The sequence below is a fragment of the Zophobas morio genome, unplaced genomic scaffold (genome assembly GCF_036711695.1).
Source record: "Zophobas morio isolate AGI-343-1 ecotype UQ-CSIRO unplaced genomic scaffold, CSIRO_AGI_Zmor_V1 ptg000030l, whole genome shotgun sequence".
Classification (NCBI taxonomy): domain Eukaryota; kingdom Metazoa; phylum Arthropoda; class Insecta; order Coleoptera; family Tenebrionidae; genus Zophobas; species Zophobas morio.
The window spans coordinates 13,861,324-13,877,466 of record NW_026972135.1 but is presented as its reverse complement, the minus strand read 5'-3'; the positions used below and the strand labels follow the sequence as shown (position 1 = coordinate 13,877,466).

The following is a 16,143-nucleotide window of genomic DNA, read 5'->3' as shown; positions in this document are numbered from 1 at the left end:
TGAAACTGAATAAAGGTGCATTTGAAAAACAACGTGTGCTAATACATTTTTAACTTTTCTATATAAATCGGGTAAGTTGTTAATATCAGTCTGGGAGAGAGGCATTAACTTAAAGTTATAATTTTTGTTAGGCACTTCGTTACTAACATGTTACTGGTTCAGCCAACATTAGAACAAAAAGCTTTCATTGGAAATGCCCTAGGCGAAAATTCGCACAATATCCAAAACGAGATCGAAATTCTGAAAAAATGGTTAAAGGAACAACCGCATCTTCCCGATACCTGGGGTACAATAACCATTAACACAGACGTACATATTACCTAACTTTTTGCAGATGAACACTGTTTATTCATTTTTCTCATGGGATGTAAATTCTCATTGGAAACGTGTAAGAAAAAATTGGAAAAGTACTTCACTTTTAGAACTACGTTGCCAGAATTTTTTGCTAATAGGGACGTCAGAAGACCAGAATTAAAAGAACTTATCAAAGTAGTGTAAGTCTATTTTTGACTCTATTGTGGTGATACTTGTTATTCTAAACGTCACTAGAATTCAAAGTATTTAACTTTTTGCAGACAAGGAGCCGTCTTGCCAGATTTAACTTCTGATGGCAAACGAATTTCAATAGGAAGGACTGCAAAATATGATTTCGAAACTCCAAACATAGCTGACATTGTAAAACTCGTTTTCATGGCTGGTGACCTCAGAATAAAGTTAGAGGAAATTGTGGTTTTCGATGTCTACGTTGTTGATTTGAATTTTCCTTTGGCGAAGCATTTTTTCAAAGTAAATCCGTTGGTTTTGAAAAACATGTTTATGTGTGTCCAAGAAGCATTTCCTGTAATAATCAAAGAAGTCCACCTAATTAACGCTCCGTTTTTTAGTAAATTTGTTATAAACGTAATAAAGGCATTTTTGTCACCTGCTCTAAGTGAAGTTATTCATGTTCATACTTCCATAGAAACGTTGTATGAATTTGTTCCAAAGAATATATTACCGGAGGAATATGGCGGAAATGCCGGAAAACTTTCAGATTTGTACGACCAGTGGATTAGAACTTTCGAGGAACATCGTTCTTGGTTCGAAAAAGAGGAAAACATTAAGGCCGATTTGTCAATAAAAGCAGTAAAAAGGGTATAAGTGGGGACCATATTCAGCTAGACGACAGTTTGAGAAATTTATGTGTAGATTAAATGAAAAATTGTTATTTTACTTGTATTAATTTCGTAAGGTAAATTCTAATGATTTGTATGCATGATAATGAAAAATATAGTGAAAAAAAAGTTTGTTCCTCAATTTCTCACTACATTTTCTATCATTGCTTTTCACATTATGAAAAAGCCGAAGCCCACATTAGTAATTAATATGAGCAGATCAAACTCTGAACATTGAAGATATTAATTATGCGGGTGCACCATATTCCACCCTCGTACTTCATCGACCGATTAAATGTACTTCACTGGTAAATATGAAACCGCTTCGCCAGATCCACAAACCACTCAGACCCTTCTTGTCGTACGTTTCTACTTTATTATCCACACGCTCAATTCAGCCACCGGGCATTCCTCCATCGCCATCCTTAAGGTATGTTTCCCTAACGCCGGATACCTTGTTCTATACGAATGGTTAGATTAATCCCACTTCCCCCGAGATTGAAAAAATAATTATAAAACCTTACTTTATTGCAAAGAACATTCAATTTAAAAATGTAACTATATTGAACAATAATTTTATCAATAATACTGTTACGTTGTTCGGTGAATAAAATCTGCGCGAGTAAAAGTCATCAGTAGGCTTCGGATTTTAGGTCGTTAAAAAATGAATAAAAGGAAACATTTTTAGATTCCAAAATTCACGAATTAAGTTATATAAATCTTAGTTTAGGTTAAAAACCTGAAGGAAAAAATATTTGCTCAACGAAAAACCATACGTCAAAAAAATATATTATAGAAACAAATATTTTGTGCAACAAAGAAAAAAAATATTAAATAAACAAACGATTTATAGTTACGTCCACTAATTCTAAGTTATCGCAAAAAAATGGCGATCAAATTAAAGCAAGTCACATTTAATAAAAAATAAAATAATAATTCAGGTTCCACAGGTTCTAACGTTACATGGCAGAATCCCATTGTTATGGAGATAAATACGTGATTATAATATAAACCCGACGACAGGGGTGCATCTTTGGGCTGAAGTACAAAGACTTTATATCTATTTGCCATGTCCTTACAGATGAACAGGAATTAATTATTTTGTTATGTTGAAGAAAATCCTATTACCCCTTTACCTTTAGTAGCAAGAGAGTTTGAGGTTTCAAAAACATCTGTATGCAGAAAAAAATTAAATTTAAAGGATGCAAGTTTGCAAACGATCAGCAGTTTTATGCAGAAGATAAAATTAGAGGAACCGATTTTTGTGAAATTTTATTTAATCTATTAAATGAAAATGAGGGCATGTAAAGAAAATAGTTTTTACTGATGAGTTGTCTTTGAATGGCACAGTAAATTCACACCGCTTAGTTGGATCTTATGTTTTGCCAAACTGACTAAACGCGGCACCGTACCGCGATCGCATATGATGGTACTTGTAAAATCTTTTTGTTACGAGTACATTTCACTTTCCAATCAATTCTCTTGAAATCTTGATTTTAAATTGGGTAAAGCTTTGTTTAGAAAACAGATTTCCCAGAAACTAAGTTAACAAACAACAACTGAATGTACCTATACCTAGTAACCACCAGTAGGAATGAGAATATCGATTAAAAAAAATTAAATGTAATTATTTTACTATGACCACAGCACTGTAAACTTTACATTTATTTAATTATTGTGCTATACACAACAACAACTCAAACAGAAATCAGTTCTCCATCTAAACAACGGAACAAAATACTTTCTCTACTTTAATGCTAGCGATTGCTAAGAACTATGGATTTGGAAATACTGGATTTTATTTTCAGCTGTGGTAACATTTTGTGCCTCACACCTCCAGTAACAAACCCAAATGGAAACGAAAATCGTTTTCATAAAGTGTCTGGTTACATTATGTATCTTATCATGACTATGTTTTTTGTTTGCAATGTTTATTCAAGCAACCTGATGTTTACAACACTAACACCAATACAATGTGCTTTGTTTCTATTTTTAATTTTTATCTATTACGCTCATGATTTTTATATGTTTATTATCTTAAAGTCCTATAAAAATTTCCACTGGAATACTTTGCTCAGCAACATAAAGAAGTCCACATATGGAAGTAGAAGAAATACGGCAAAACCATGCTACTGGCTGTTTGTTACAGGACAAGGTTTGGCAATTATTTTCGGATTTTGTGCAAGTTTCATCACCCTGAAAAATTTTGGTGTTACCGTGGGAATTTTTACTATATTTTTGTGTTTAGAAACGTATCTTCAAATTTTCTATACATCAGTTTGGTGCATACTTTTACAAATAATAAAGGCACGGTATCAATACCAGAATGATATTATGAAGCATAAAATGAATCAGAACATATCAGTAGAAGAATTTTCAACTTTTCTAAAAAAAATGAAGTATAATTCTTTAACTCTAAAAACTGTGGTTACCGCTTTTAACTATTTATTTGGATGGAGTATACTTTTGAGTACTATTTCTGGTTTTGCAAGAGCATTAAGTACGCTAGACATATTTGTAAGATATAATGCCTCCTTTTATCTGCAGAATACTGTAGAAAATGTAATAAATATTCTGTTTCGGAGCTTCATAGTGGCGTTATATTGGGTGAGAATAATAAAACATTTTTATTTTTACTTTCATGTCGCATCTATACACCTACTAAATATTTTAGATTGGTATTATCACTACTGACGTCTTATGCGATTTAGTTCTGAAAGAATACGAAAAACTATTAATTTTACTATATGATCTGGAATGTCGAAATAATGCATTACCAACCAGGGAATTACGAACATTCATTTGTGTGATGGCTAAGAACAAACCCGAGTTTAGAGCTGCGAGATTTTTTGCACTCGACAGAAATAACATACTTCAAATTTTTTACTCAGTGATAAATATGCTGATTTTTATTATACAGTTTAAATAAAACTTTTTTATAGTCACGTAAACCAGATTTGTTGTACGTCGTCCTTTTTAACACTGCACAGCTGGGAAAGATAGACAACTTTGTTTGTTTAGTCGAGGAGACAGACACACTGCAGAAGCTTAAACTTGCTGATTTTAATGAAGATTACATCTTTTGACATTGTTAATTCTTTTAGTTTTAACGTCAACCTCTAGTCTAAAGCAATGTTCAAGTGAAAGATTTTTAAATACTGCGAAGATCATTTGGTTTTCTATTTTGCAAATAAGTCCGTACTAACTTCAAGGCTTTGTGATGTAAACCGAAATTGTTGAGCTCTCCTAATGGAACACTGTTGAATTGTGTCGAAAGCCGGAAATCGTATTGATACGTCGAAATAAAACTTTTCACATTATAAATAACCCGATAGGGACATGACTTAAAAACGTTGGTGAAGTTAGGCAAAATGGATACAGCCCTGTAATTCGATATACACGACTTGTCCTCGTTTTTACATATGTTTAGGAGAAATACGAGAAATACTAGTTCTGATAGCTAAATTAAATAGAACTGACAATAGCCTAGAAAGTAAAAATTTACAGTGCCGTACCAAAAAAGAAAAGAATTGTGAATTCGTGTGTAAGTAATGATTAATGAATATTTCCTTGCGAAGGCATTGTTCAATTCAATCATTATAAGAGGCATAAGGTACAGAGATATCGGTTTTTCAAAGATTCCACAACAAGTTTCCAAACTATCAGCAGCTTTATGCTGAAGATAAAATTAGACGAACAATTTCATGTCAAACTTTATTTTATTTTTTAAATGCGAATAGAAAGAAAATAGTTTTTACTGATGACTGATGACGACATTACAACCTAAAAATATTCAATATAAGAACGATAGTAAAAAAACATTATATATTTACTGACTTGTTTTTAAAACATCAAAGTGTTCTGCATAAAACAATGCTGCTTGAATCCAAGTGCCCCACCTGGTTAATACAGGTTCAGGTGGGAGAGGTGTATTTGGTAAACTGTTTTTATAAAACTCTACTCTTGTTAGTGATTTTAAAAAGATCTTCTTAACATTGCTAATTATCCCATTGACATCTGGATAATTCACTCTAATTGTTTCAGACACTAAATGTAACCCATGTACCATACATGTTAAGTGTGTTATATTTTCATAAAACACCTTCAAATTAGTACCAGTTTTGATCATTTATGAAGCACCATCTGATACAAACAACTTAACTTTTTTGTGTTCAGTTCCTTTTGGCCACAATAAAGCTACAAATTAACAAGTAAATAAATTGTAATAATTTCAATGCATAAAATTATCAATAGCACACCCAATGATTCGTTTATAAATCTCGAGATTGTGTTGCTATTAGTTTTATCAAGCTGCTTCAAACCTAGTAGAAATGGACGGCCAGCTTCTACAGAAGATAACTTTCCCATTACTAAATGGGCTATGCATCTTCCTAATCTGTCCGTCGTCTCATCGTCGGTAATCCATATATCATTATTGCCAATAGAATTTCTAATTTGTTTAATTACCTGTAAATTATAAAATTTATGTTAAAAAGTTTTTAAATAAAAATTCTAGTGCTCACCATATCGTAATCTTTTGGTAAATAATTTTTTCTCAGAGTGCTTTCTGAGGGTAAATGCTCTACATAAATCGGTCCAAAATTGCGTAAAATCATTGTCGCAACTAATGTTTAATAACGTCTGTTTACTGGATTTATTTTAGTTCTTTTTATGTGCATCGCCAATGCAGTGTCGTTCAAAGTGTGATTTTTTTTTCACACTTAAACTAGGAAACAAAAATGTGAACATAATTCAAGCTTCAGTATTTTAAATATTTACTACTTTTCCACACAGTTTGCAGAATAACTCATTGTCTTTGGTTGAAGAAGGAAATTGAAAATTAGTGTCCAAATTATTCCCTAACCATAATTTGATTTTATCTTTCATGGATGATTTTACCTTAGGCATTATGAGGACTCTTTACTGTATGCACAAAAATCAAAACCGGCCCCAGCACACTCACTAACACGCAAAGATACTCAGTATCACTAACAATAAACTTCTAAAATAAAATGCTTTTTCAGAGATTCACCTCCTTTCGGCTATAATCTAAATGAAATGCAGGCCAGCGTTGTCACTTGGCGACACTAACCCGTACCATTAAACTCAAGGGTGTTGTTTACAACCCATTTTTAAACAATCAGCCAGCCAAAACAATGAATTCACGCAAAATCTCTATTTTAAAATTTACAATTAGGTCGTTTAATTAACACTTTAGGTCTCTAACGGTAAATTGGGCATTTTAGGTAGTAATAAATGGGCGTTAAATAAACAGAATTTTTTAAATTCGGATAAATATATAAATTTCGCTGCAATGCCTGAAGTAGATATAAAAAGGCAAAAAATCTAAGATCCGAAGCCTACTCATCAGTTTATTTCTTAATAAATTCCGGCGCAACTTCACTGAGTTTTCTCGACACTCGTTGGACTCACTCCCGACGGTGGTCTCTATTTAAACCTATCCGTGCCTATCGATGGATCGAGAATGCCGCTTCTAGGGTTATCTAGGCTTGCCCGATATCCAATTCCAGGGTTTCCTTTAGCGAAATAGGCGTCGTACCGGGGCGGCGTATGAGTTTATTTCGTAACAATACTTAATAAACTTTGTTTCGTAAGCACGCAGATATTTACGTTTTTGAGGTTTGAAAACCCTGAAGGATTTGCCACAAAATCGGAAGTCTATCTTGCCTTTCAATTCAGAGAATGTATAAGAAATGCTATTTTGCGACAAACATTTGAGAACTAATATCATCTCACTTTATAATTCTTCAAAATATTCGATCCCTCATGCTTCAGTGATCTTCAGTGATAACTGTGACAAATAGGTAGCTTATCTCATTGTTAAGGTAATTTGACAGGATATAAGAAGAATTCCACTGGCTAAAGGTACTTCATTAAAAAAAATGTAATGTAAACACACAAGGACTTCGAAGAAAGGTTAACAGATATGATACTTCATTCCGAAAAAGTAACATTTTAGTCGAGAGCTACTTTACTCGAAGCGTAACGTAGCTCTTTTTATACTGGCCGCCTAATAATTCAATTAAAAAAAGATTGCGTGCTTTAGTACTTTTAAAATTATTAGCTAACAACATCATTCGCCATCATTCAGCTGATTTTATTTAAAGCGTAATCCCAAATTAAGCAGTGCGTGCTCTAATGTATGCAAATTAATAAAAATAAAATTTAATTAAAGAAGAGTTAGTTGATTTGCTCCAACAAAGTGCCAGCACATTCGCTAAGCAATATCTTTTGAATTATTAAATACCTACTCACTTAAAATTCGGCAAGCTTTTTGCAGTTACTCCTCCTTCCATTGAAACCGACAAAAACTCAAAATTTCGTCAAATTCAGCAAGTGTTTATGATTCTGCTTATCATCACTTATGTTACGGCTTCAGTTTGTTTCAGAAATTTCTATTTACAATACAATCTTGCAAAATTAACAGTGTGTCTTCCTACCGTTACTTTATAGTGCATTTTTTGTTGTCGAGTAATTGTTGAAGCATCTAAAATCTAAGGTGTTACAGTGGAATGAATTAATTAGTGGTTTAAAAACTTCAGCTTGCTTATTAGGTGAGAAGAACAATGGAACCGAAAGACATGGAAATTTCTGCTACTGCAACTTTTTTTCTGGGTTGTCGCAACTTATACAGGGTGAGTCCGTGAATATTATAATAACGGGTCCCTGACCAAATTTCAATGCAACACAAAATACTGTTACGTTAGACCGGTGATTGAAATTGGCGTGGGTAAAATTCAACAATTTATTCCTTAATACCTCGAATTTACACGACTAATAACTATTGCAGCGATTATGTCCATAATCTATTCGTTCACTCAACTTGCTGAATGATCATTTCCCACGGTGCTGTCTATTTAAATTCATATTTCGGCGATCGAGCGCTTTCTCGATTTGGGTATTCGCGACTTCCGCTTCCTGGCTTTTCTAGCGCCGGTCCGAGACTTCTCTGGGTCCGTCGCAACATCCGCTTGCAGGCTTTGCAGTAGTGAATGCCGCGTCGCGCGGCCGATGAGTCACACTACATACGAGAAGAAACGCATACATATTAGAAGACGCATAGGCGTCGTACCGGGGCGGCGTATAGGTTTATTTCGCAACAACACAACATATCTCATATGTTACTCTTGCACTCCCGACTTGACACCTTTAGATTTTTTCCTCTAGGAGGTTGCAAAAGAACAAGTTTACCAAAGTCCTATTCGTAATTGTGAAGATTTAAAAACCAGAATTAGAAATGCATGTGCTGCAATAAGTACTGAAACACTTGCACCCGTCCGGTTGTCTTGCTTAAATCGCATCGAAATGTGTGTTGCGCAGGAAAGAAGGCACTTTGAACATTAGGTACTTACGCTAGTTAAATTTATTTAATTGTTCGATTTATTCATTACCTACAATTCTTTGAATTAATATGTTGGTGTTTTTTTTTCATTTGTGAAATTTTGATTGACGTCTTTCAGAAACAGTGACAAGTAGTAAGGAGAGTACCTACGTTGATCCTACAAACGGGTGTGTTTATTTTGGAATCTAGCAATAACTGATAGTTGTATGTTGTATTGCACTGGAAATTGGTCAGGGTCCCATTATTGTAATACTCAGCCTGTATGCCGAGTGTCCCACGTAACACTTTCGGGTGCAATAACTCAGGTATTTTTGAAGGGATTTTTATGAAATTTAAAAGAGGTGTAATATAATAGATAAAGATAAGAAAAAAAACTACTTTAGCGTACAAAAAACTTTCTGTTATTAAAAATTATTAAAAATTGCCTTATATCTTATATATATAACCTGTGCGCGAAAAATTAATGAAATCACTGTTTTTGTTTAAAAGAATTACGTTAATAAAAACTCAAAAATTAATTAATTTGTTTTTTTAAATTTAATAGTGCTGTCGGTGCAAAAGAATTGCCTGCGTCGCCGAGTTCAATTTTGTACACCCCTGACATTTTTGTCAAAAATATGACAAGTTATTTTTCTTTAATTATTAAAACAGAAATCATTTTAACCTACCAAGAATGCCGTACAGACCTAGATGAAACAATCAGGACTCTTATCGAACGGTATCCCGATGACGAATTTACCAAATTCAAAATACAGAGAATAATAAACTTATTTGAAGATACGGGAAGTCTACAAGACCTAAAACGAGTGAAAAAACCAAGATGTTAAATACACCTAGCAAAATTATTTCCATTCAAGTTAGAATTAATTCCTGAACCTAAAGCAATTTTGCACCTTCGAAAAGGTTGTAGCCGAGCAACTGTAAATTAGTATTTTCTTAAAATTCATAAAATAACGCTTAGCAAGCAAGTATCGAATTCCCACGAGGGATCCAAAATGCGAGGAATGCAGTTTTTTGTTTCATAGCTACCTATTCTTTAATTTTGGAATTATTCGTGCAATAATTTATCGTATTTTGTCTAACCAGACGTCCTTCGGAGATGAATTTTTGCATACAGTATTTATTTTTCATGTTTAATCAAGTGATGCAAAACTTAATTAATTCAAAATTAAATTAAGACATGGAAAATTTACTTTTTCAAGATAATGATTATTCTCACCGGTTCATGTTAATCCTCACCTATCAAAATACCTACATTTCAAATTTCATAACAATCTGTTCAAAAATACCTGAGTTATTGAGCCCGAAAGTGTTACGTGGGACACCCGGTATTTGGCCTGTGCCCGAGTTACCAGAATTGTTGACATGATGAGTAGGCAACCCACAATACACATTAAGGACAGAAACATTACTTGTATAGGCGGGAAACGTGTAACTTTCGTTTTTTATATTCATTTTAGTGCTGAAATAACATTGCATTGGTTCAATCGTTTTGAATTTATTTTTGTAGTGACTATTTTTTGAACTTTAGTTTGTTATTTGCAATTCTGATATATCCTTTGATACGTTAGTAACAGCGAGTAATAGTAATAAAAATAACTATTTAATAAATTAATAAGAGGTTTCCTATAAATCGGAAATTAAATAAAAAGCGGCTTTTGGCTCTACGCCGCAAAAATTACTTGCCTTCAAAAACGGCCGTGATTTGTTGCAAATATTTTCGGGAATGTGACTTCATTGTATTTAACGGCAAAAGGAAATATTTAATTTCCCGAAACATTTAATAAAAAAACACAACTAGAAATTAAAAATACAGGGTGTTCATTTTACCTGTTCACACCTGAATATTTCTGCATAGGCAACCCATTTTACGTTTCATAGACAGCTTTGATTAATTTTTATTTTTAAATATTAACGAACGCATACTTAGCAATGATCAGAACCAAAATTATGACAAATTATTTCTGTCAGCCAAATATTTTCAATTTTCGTTTGCTTTCAAATGTTCTTGAATTCTGACAAAACAGACTTGCTATTAATATTGTGAAAGTATCACAAAAATTTTTAAGCTGCTGTTCGTCTCTATGCCAGGCAATATTCCACTAAAATAACTCCCTCAAATCAAGCGTTCAGAAAACTTGAAAAAAATTTAGACTTTTAGACTTATTGCTAGAGAAGAAGAGTACGCTTGGCCTGCACGAAGCCCTGATCTAACACCATTAGATTTTTTTCTTTGGGGGAAGGTGAAAAATGACGTTTATAGTGTCCCAATCGAAAATGAAAACCATTTACGTGAAAGGATAATAGCGTCATGCAGATCTATAACTCCCGATATGTTTGATAGAGTTCGTAGAAATTTTGTACGTAGGATAGGACTTTGTGAAGATAGTGGAGCCAGGCATTTTGAACATTTATTATAAATTCGTTTTCGTTGTAATCTGATCCATTAATAAATTGAGTATTAATTTCTTCAATTTAGTCATTATTTGGCATTGACATCTTTGTAATTTTTTTTTGTGATTGCTACGATTGCTCATTAAAAAATAGTTATTTATGTATTTAGTGTGTAAACTTTAGCTTTACGACATGAGACCAAGGGTTTCGTGACGAGGCTTGCCGAGTCACGAAAATTGTTGGACGAATGTCGTGAAGCTAGTTTACAGACGTAATGCATACACATTTTTTTCTGCGGCTTCAATCAATAATAATAATAATCCCAAGTTAAATTTTAATATGTTTTAAAATGGAGATTTATTTATTGAACAAATAACGACGACATTACAATTGTATTTTGATATTCCATTTGAGTTGCACCACTTCATAAAGTCCGCATAGCGTTTTTCGTAGATAGTCCGAGACTTTTGTGCCAGTAGTTCGAGTGTAATTTGTTTAGCTATTTCTGCGATTTCGGGAGGGGTGCAAGTGTTTTCCTCCATTTCCATTTTTTTAACTAAAATAGTTTATATTGCGCATGAAATAGAGTACATCGAGGTTTTCGAGTACTTACCCAAGATACAAATTTGCTAAAATGGGAAATAAAGAGTCAAACTTGAAACTGACATTTACTTCGTTTTTCATGACAGCTAATATTTCCAGAGCATTCTGGTGCTCTGATGCATGCTATTTCATGACAGTGCCCAACGTTTACGCTAATAACTCGCTGATTTTCACTGATTCTCTAATTTTCTATAATTTGATGTAAATTCTGAATCAAGAATAGATGTAACTTGGTGCAAATTGCATGTTGAACAGTATTAAATAACAGAATAAGTTGATCTAAGACTTGGGGTATTTAGCACTTGCTTTTATTATTGGTGGCAGCAATTCAGTGCGTAAACAAATCACTAAATTTTAATAAGCAAGTTTACGCATCGTCGACGATGTGTAAACTATCGAGTTTAGAGGTAGTCGTAGAAAAAAAATTAAATTGGACGATGTCGTCTCTGAACAAATAAAATAAATAACCTGTATATTGATAAACCATTTAGTAATTTCTTTACAGTGTTTGTAGTACTTCTATTAATTAATTTATTTATTTCGAACAAAAGACACAAAATTTGACTTTCTATTGAAATAATCCTTTGTCGATGCATGTTTGAAATTTATGACACTCACATAATAGAATTCTTACAAACGACAAATTCGATGCTTCAACCCAAAATTTCCAGGAAAAAACAATTTTCGATTCTTTGTATGAACCAGCTTACAGTTCTAGTTACTCATGATTCATTTGCAATTGAACTGTTTAAATTATGATATAAGCTTCGGGTCCAATGGACCCCACCTGCCCGCTTATGGAAGTATAATTTTCATTGTGGATCTAATGCCAGGAAGTACTAAAGACACGTTAAATTTGAATAAAACTTGCAAAAGATATTAAAGCGTAAACTAGCTCTCGGATTCGTTGGACTCCCCTTGCCCGAATGAGGGTTGGCAAACTTATTCACAAATCTGCGGAAATTGTTTTCTTCCATTAGTTTTTTCAGTGTTCAAAAAGCCAATATGCAACCAACATTGCACATGTGTTTGAAATAATTAGCCAATAACACGTGACGTCACGCTGTGGCGGGAACTCAGCGTTTGACAAGCGCCGTGAAACTTCGTAAGCGACAATGTTAACATTTTCGCATTTTATTTAAAAGTGTGGATATTTATCTAGAAAATAAACACGTCAGTAGCTTCTTTCATATCTTTTCTGTGTATCAGGGTGCTTTTTTTGGCGATTTGAGTTTAGAAATACATAATAACAATAAAAATACAGAACGCTGTTTTGGTCTGAATTCCTCGTCACCCAAAATACATCCGTGTGTTTTAAGCGGTAAATCGGAAATTAATATTTTCGTTTGAGGTTAATGTGACGGGTTTAAGTGAAGATGTGTGATTTGTTTTTAAAGTATGGATAATTTAAACGGCGTAGATCCTTATATAATGAGTGCAAGTGATTTTAATTTGTGTTTACACGATGTCCCTACCATAACAATGAATACCATTCTAAACTTTTTTATTTTTGGAATAAGTAAAATAACCTACAATGAAATTCGTGCATTCAAAAGTCTAGAGGCATTTATTCAGTTTTCTCTTTTTTAAACGACTGTGTCTTTCAACATTACAAGTATTATGAGTGAATTTATTTTGATATCCTAAATTTTGTGATGGAACATAATCAGGCTGGTCCACATCCGACAAATCTGCAGGTTTACCTAAAAGAGCATCAATGTAGTAATTTATTAGAAACTGTAAACCTAATAGGTAGTTACTGTACCTAAAATAAAATAATCCGAACAAATATAGGAATACTTTACTTTGGCTTCGTTAAATCCACTCGTTTCAAGGCTTTTAACCAAAGCTTCCGCCTTTTTTCCCCATTCTGTACATATTTACCTGTATTGTTGCTAATTGCTGGGAAAGGAAAATAAAATTTGTCCGTATTTCTGGTGCTTCGATTCGCGCAACCCACAACAGCACAAAATTTAGGCATTTTCTCCTAAAATACAAAACATTATAATATTAAGATGCTAGTGTATTTAAAAAACATTGATGTACATTAACACAGAATTAATTTGCAAAACAAATAATATAAGATGCAGCGAAGTTAACCTGTACATCACATTGGAAAACATTATTTTTTAAGGATATTCAAACGTTATGGTGCGTTTTACAGATATCTACACACTCTAGAAACTGTAACAAACTTACCAAACTATAAAAACACAGTTGACACACTCTCAAATTTAAATGAATTCCGAAAATATTAGCATTGACTCTTATGAGAAAACCGGCTAGTTGTCAAACGCTGCCATCTTGATGACCTCGGATGACGTCAGTGTATTTGGCTAATTAATGAACACGCGGTATTATTACAATGAAACCTGGTTTCACCAACGTATTTTAGCAAATGTTGTATAGATCTGGAACATCTGTCGTTCCTGTTTTAATTCCTACATATTGTTAAGTATACACATCAAGAAAAACGGGGGTGAAGACAAGATCAAGATAGGCAAACCTGCAACACGAGTTTGTTGGGGCCACGACGGACGAAGTGAGGCAAGGGGAAATGACGTTGTTGACAGTTTGGTGCAGTTTGGTAACTTTGGTAACTGGTCCAGTGCGATTTTGGTGCGAAACGAAAATTCCTTTCACCAACAATGAACAAATAAATGAACTGCTCATGCGTTGTTCATTGTGTTTTGTTTTGTTTACTACTATACGGTGGTTTTTGATTCTTGCCGCTTTTTACAGGTTAACATCGGTGAATTTTTATGCCATTAGTTGAAGTGTTCTGTTTTAGAAACAAAGAAGCTTGTGTAACGATAAGGTAAACAATTTCATAAATTTTGTAATACGTTTTTTCAATTAATTGACTCTGAATACTTGTTGATCAGATTCTCATTGGTTTATGGAGGGAAAGACGAAGAAATATTGCAACAATGCATATCTCATAGGTAGTCGAAACAAGCACTATTTTCAATTCCCGCAGGACCCAGAAGTGCATAGAAGATGGAAGGAAATTTGCAGTAGCAAGGAAAGTACAGGTTCTCAAATTTTGTTATTTGTGAGGATTATTTTCAAAATACGGACTTTGTGAGTGAGAACAAATAGAGATTGAAACCAGGCACTGTCCTGTTTGTACAGCGTGTTCTTATGAAAGGGAGCAAGGCAATTTGCGGGAAAATAGGGCTTTCAAGGAAAGATTTAACTCCAAAAAAATTTGATGTATAAAATTCATAGAAGCGCTGTTGCAAAATTGTCAAAATTAAAAATCTTTGCTGGAAAATGAAAGAAAAAAAGTAAAAACACTTAGTGACTTTGTTACTTCACAACTAAGAAATCGTAATAGAAAGCCTCCTGGTTGTAGATGGCCAGATCAGAATAAAGGTTTTGCATTGTCCATTTATAAAAAGAGTCCACATTTGTACAGGTATTTAGAGAATTGTTTTCAACTCCATCAATCCGAACTTCAAAAGCTATTTTGATTAAAATTTCGTATGAAACCGACATCAATCCCGCTGAAATGAGTTTGTCAGAGGGATTATGATCAACCTTGAATTGGACTGGAAACTAATTGAGCTCTCGTCAGATGCAGATTGCACTAGCCGTTACTCGTTTTTTCGAGGTTGGTAAACTACGATTCGTTCAGTTCGCAGTCTAAACCAAGATTCTTTAGAGAATTTATTTTCCAGCGTTCAACACCAACCCAACCTGTCAACAGTTCACTGCCGCCCTGAAAACTGTTGTGGTCAATAAGCTTGTTGCCCCAACAACAGAAGGGAATTGTGAAGATAATGGTTGCACGCCGTTGGAAAATCTCCGAAGACTGAAAATGCCCAAATGGAAAAGGTAACCGAACTTGACGAAGAAAAGGTCACATCAAATTTGGACGCATCTGTTTGTTTTAAAAACTTTGAAAAACTGTCAGATGAAGACAGTCAAGGATTAGCTTATGTTTCAGGCTATATTTTAAAGCAGATAGATGTATCCAATTGTGATGCTTGCCAGAGTACGTTGACTACCACGGAAATGTTACCATCTCATTTGTTCACGTGCTTCAAAGACCGTGGTTATTATGTATGCAAGTGAGAATGTAATGTTGTTTGTTCGAAACATACATGACAATTTGTACACATATTTGAACAAGACTGCTCATCCAACAAATTTGGAGAGTCGTTTCAAATCTGAGTACAAGGTTTTTGATTTATAAGTATGTTCGAGACAGAAAGAAAACGAAAGGCTTGAGTGAAGGTCATCACACTAAAATGAAAAGGTTTAAGAAAACTGCTTAAAGTATTTTTAAATTTTTCCATTACTTTACAACCCAATTTTGGCTGAAATACTGGCTGTGACTTAACTTTCGGGTGCGACGTAAAACCAAATATTGACTTTTAGAATATTTGTTAATTTTATTTTACCGTCTGAGTTTCGTTTTTTAATGTTTCTTTTTTTCTTATATTTGTTTATGCATGCCAAAGAATTATTTTGTTTGAAATGTTTTTATAGTTTTTTTACTTGATTAATTCTATTGAAAATTCATTCATTTAGGTCATTACGTATTGTAATGTATTCTGAGATTCATAAATACATTTTTTTCAGCATATCTTGGTTTTATTGAAAAATACACAGGTGAAATTG

At 33.5% G+C, this 16,143-nt stretch overlaps 1 protein-coding gene and 1 long non-coding RNA gene across 2 annotated transcripts; one reads left to right on the top strand and one right to left on the bottom strand.

Annotated features, from left to right (window-relative positions):
* Positions 1–278: 278 nt before the first annotated feature.
* Positions 279–1,288, top strand: LOC135138093 (alpha-tocopherol transfer protein-like). Its single transcript, XM_064067949.1, has 2 exons — positions 279–494; positions 576–1,288. The coding sequence occupies exons 1-2, from the start codon at positions 361–363 to the stop codon at positions 1,138–1,140; spliced, it is 699 nt and encodes a 232-aa protein (XP_063924019.1). The 5' UTR covers positions 279–360; the 3' UTR covers positions 1,141–1,288.
* An 11,774-nt stretch (positions 1,289–13,062) lies between these two features.
* LOC135138341 (uncharacterized) lies at positions 13,063–13,392 on the bottom strand. The gene is made up of 2 exons (XR_010282028.1): positions 13,280–13,392; positions 13,063–13,217 (listed from the first exon to the last, which is right to left on the bottom strand). It is a non-coding gene; the product is annotated as an uncharacterized LOC135138341 (long non-coding RNA).
* Positions 13,393–16,143: the final 2,751 nt, after the last annotated feature.

What these genes read in the sequence shown, in the direction of transcription:
- LOC135138093 (XM_064067949.1), top strand. Translation starts at nt 361, where the DNA reads ATGGGATGTAAATTCTCATTGGAAACGTGTAAGAAAAAATTGGAAAAG. An exon ending in AAAGAACTTATCAAAGTAGT is followed by an intron (nt 495 to 575) that starts GTAAGTCTATTT and finishes AACTTTTTGCAG; the next exon opens with ACAAGGAGCCGTCTTGCCAG.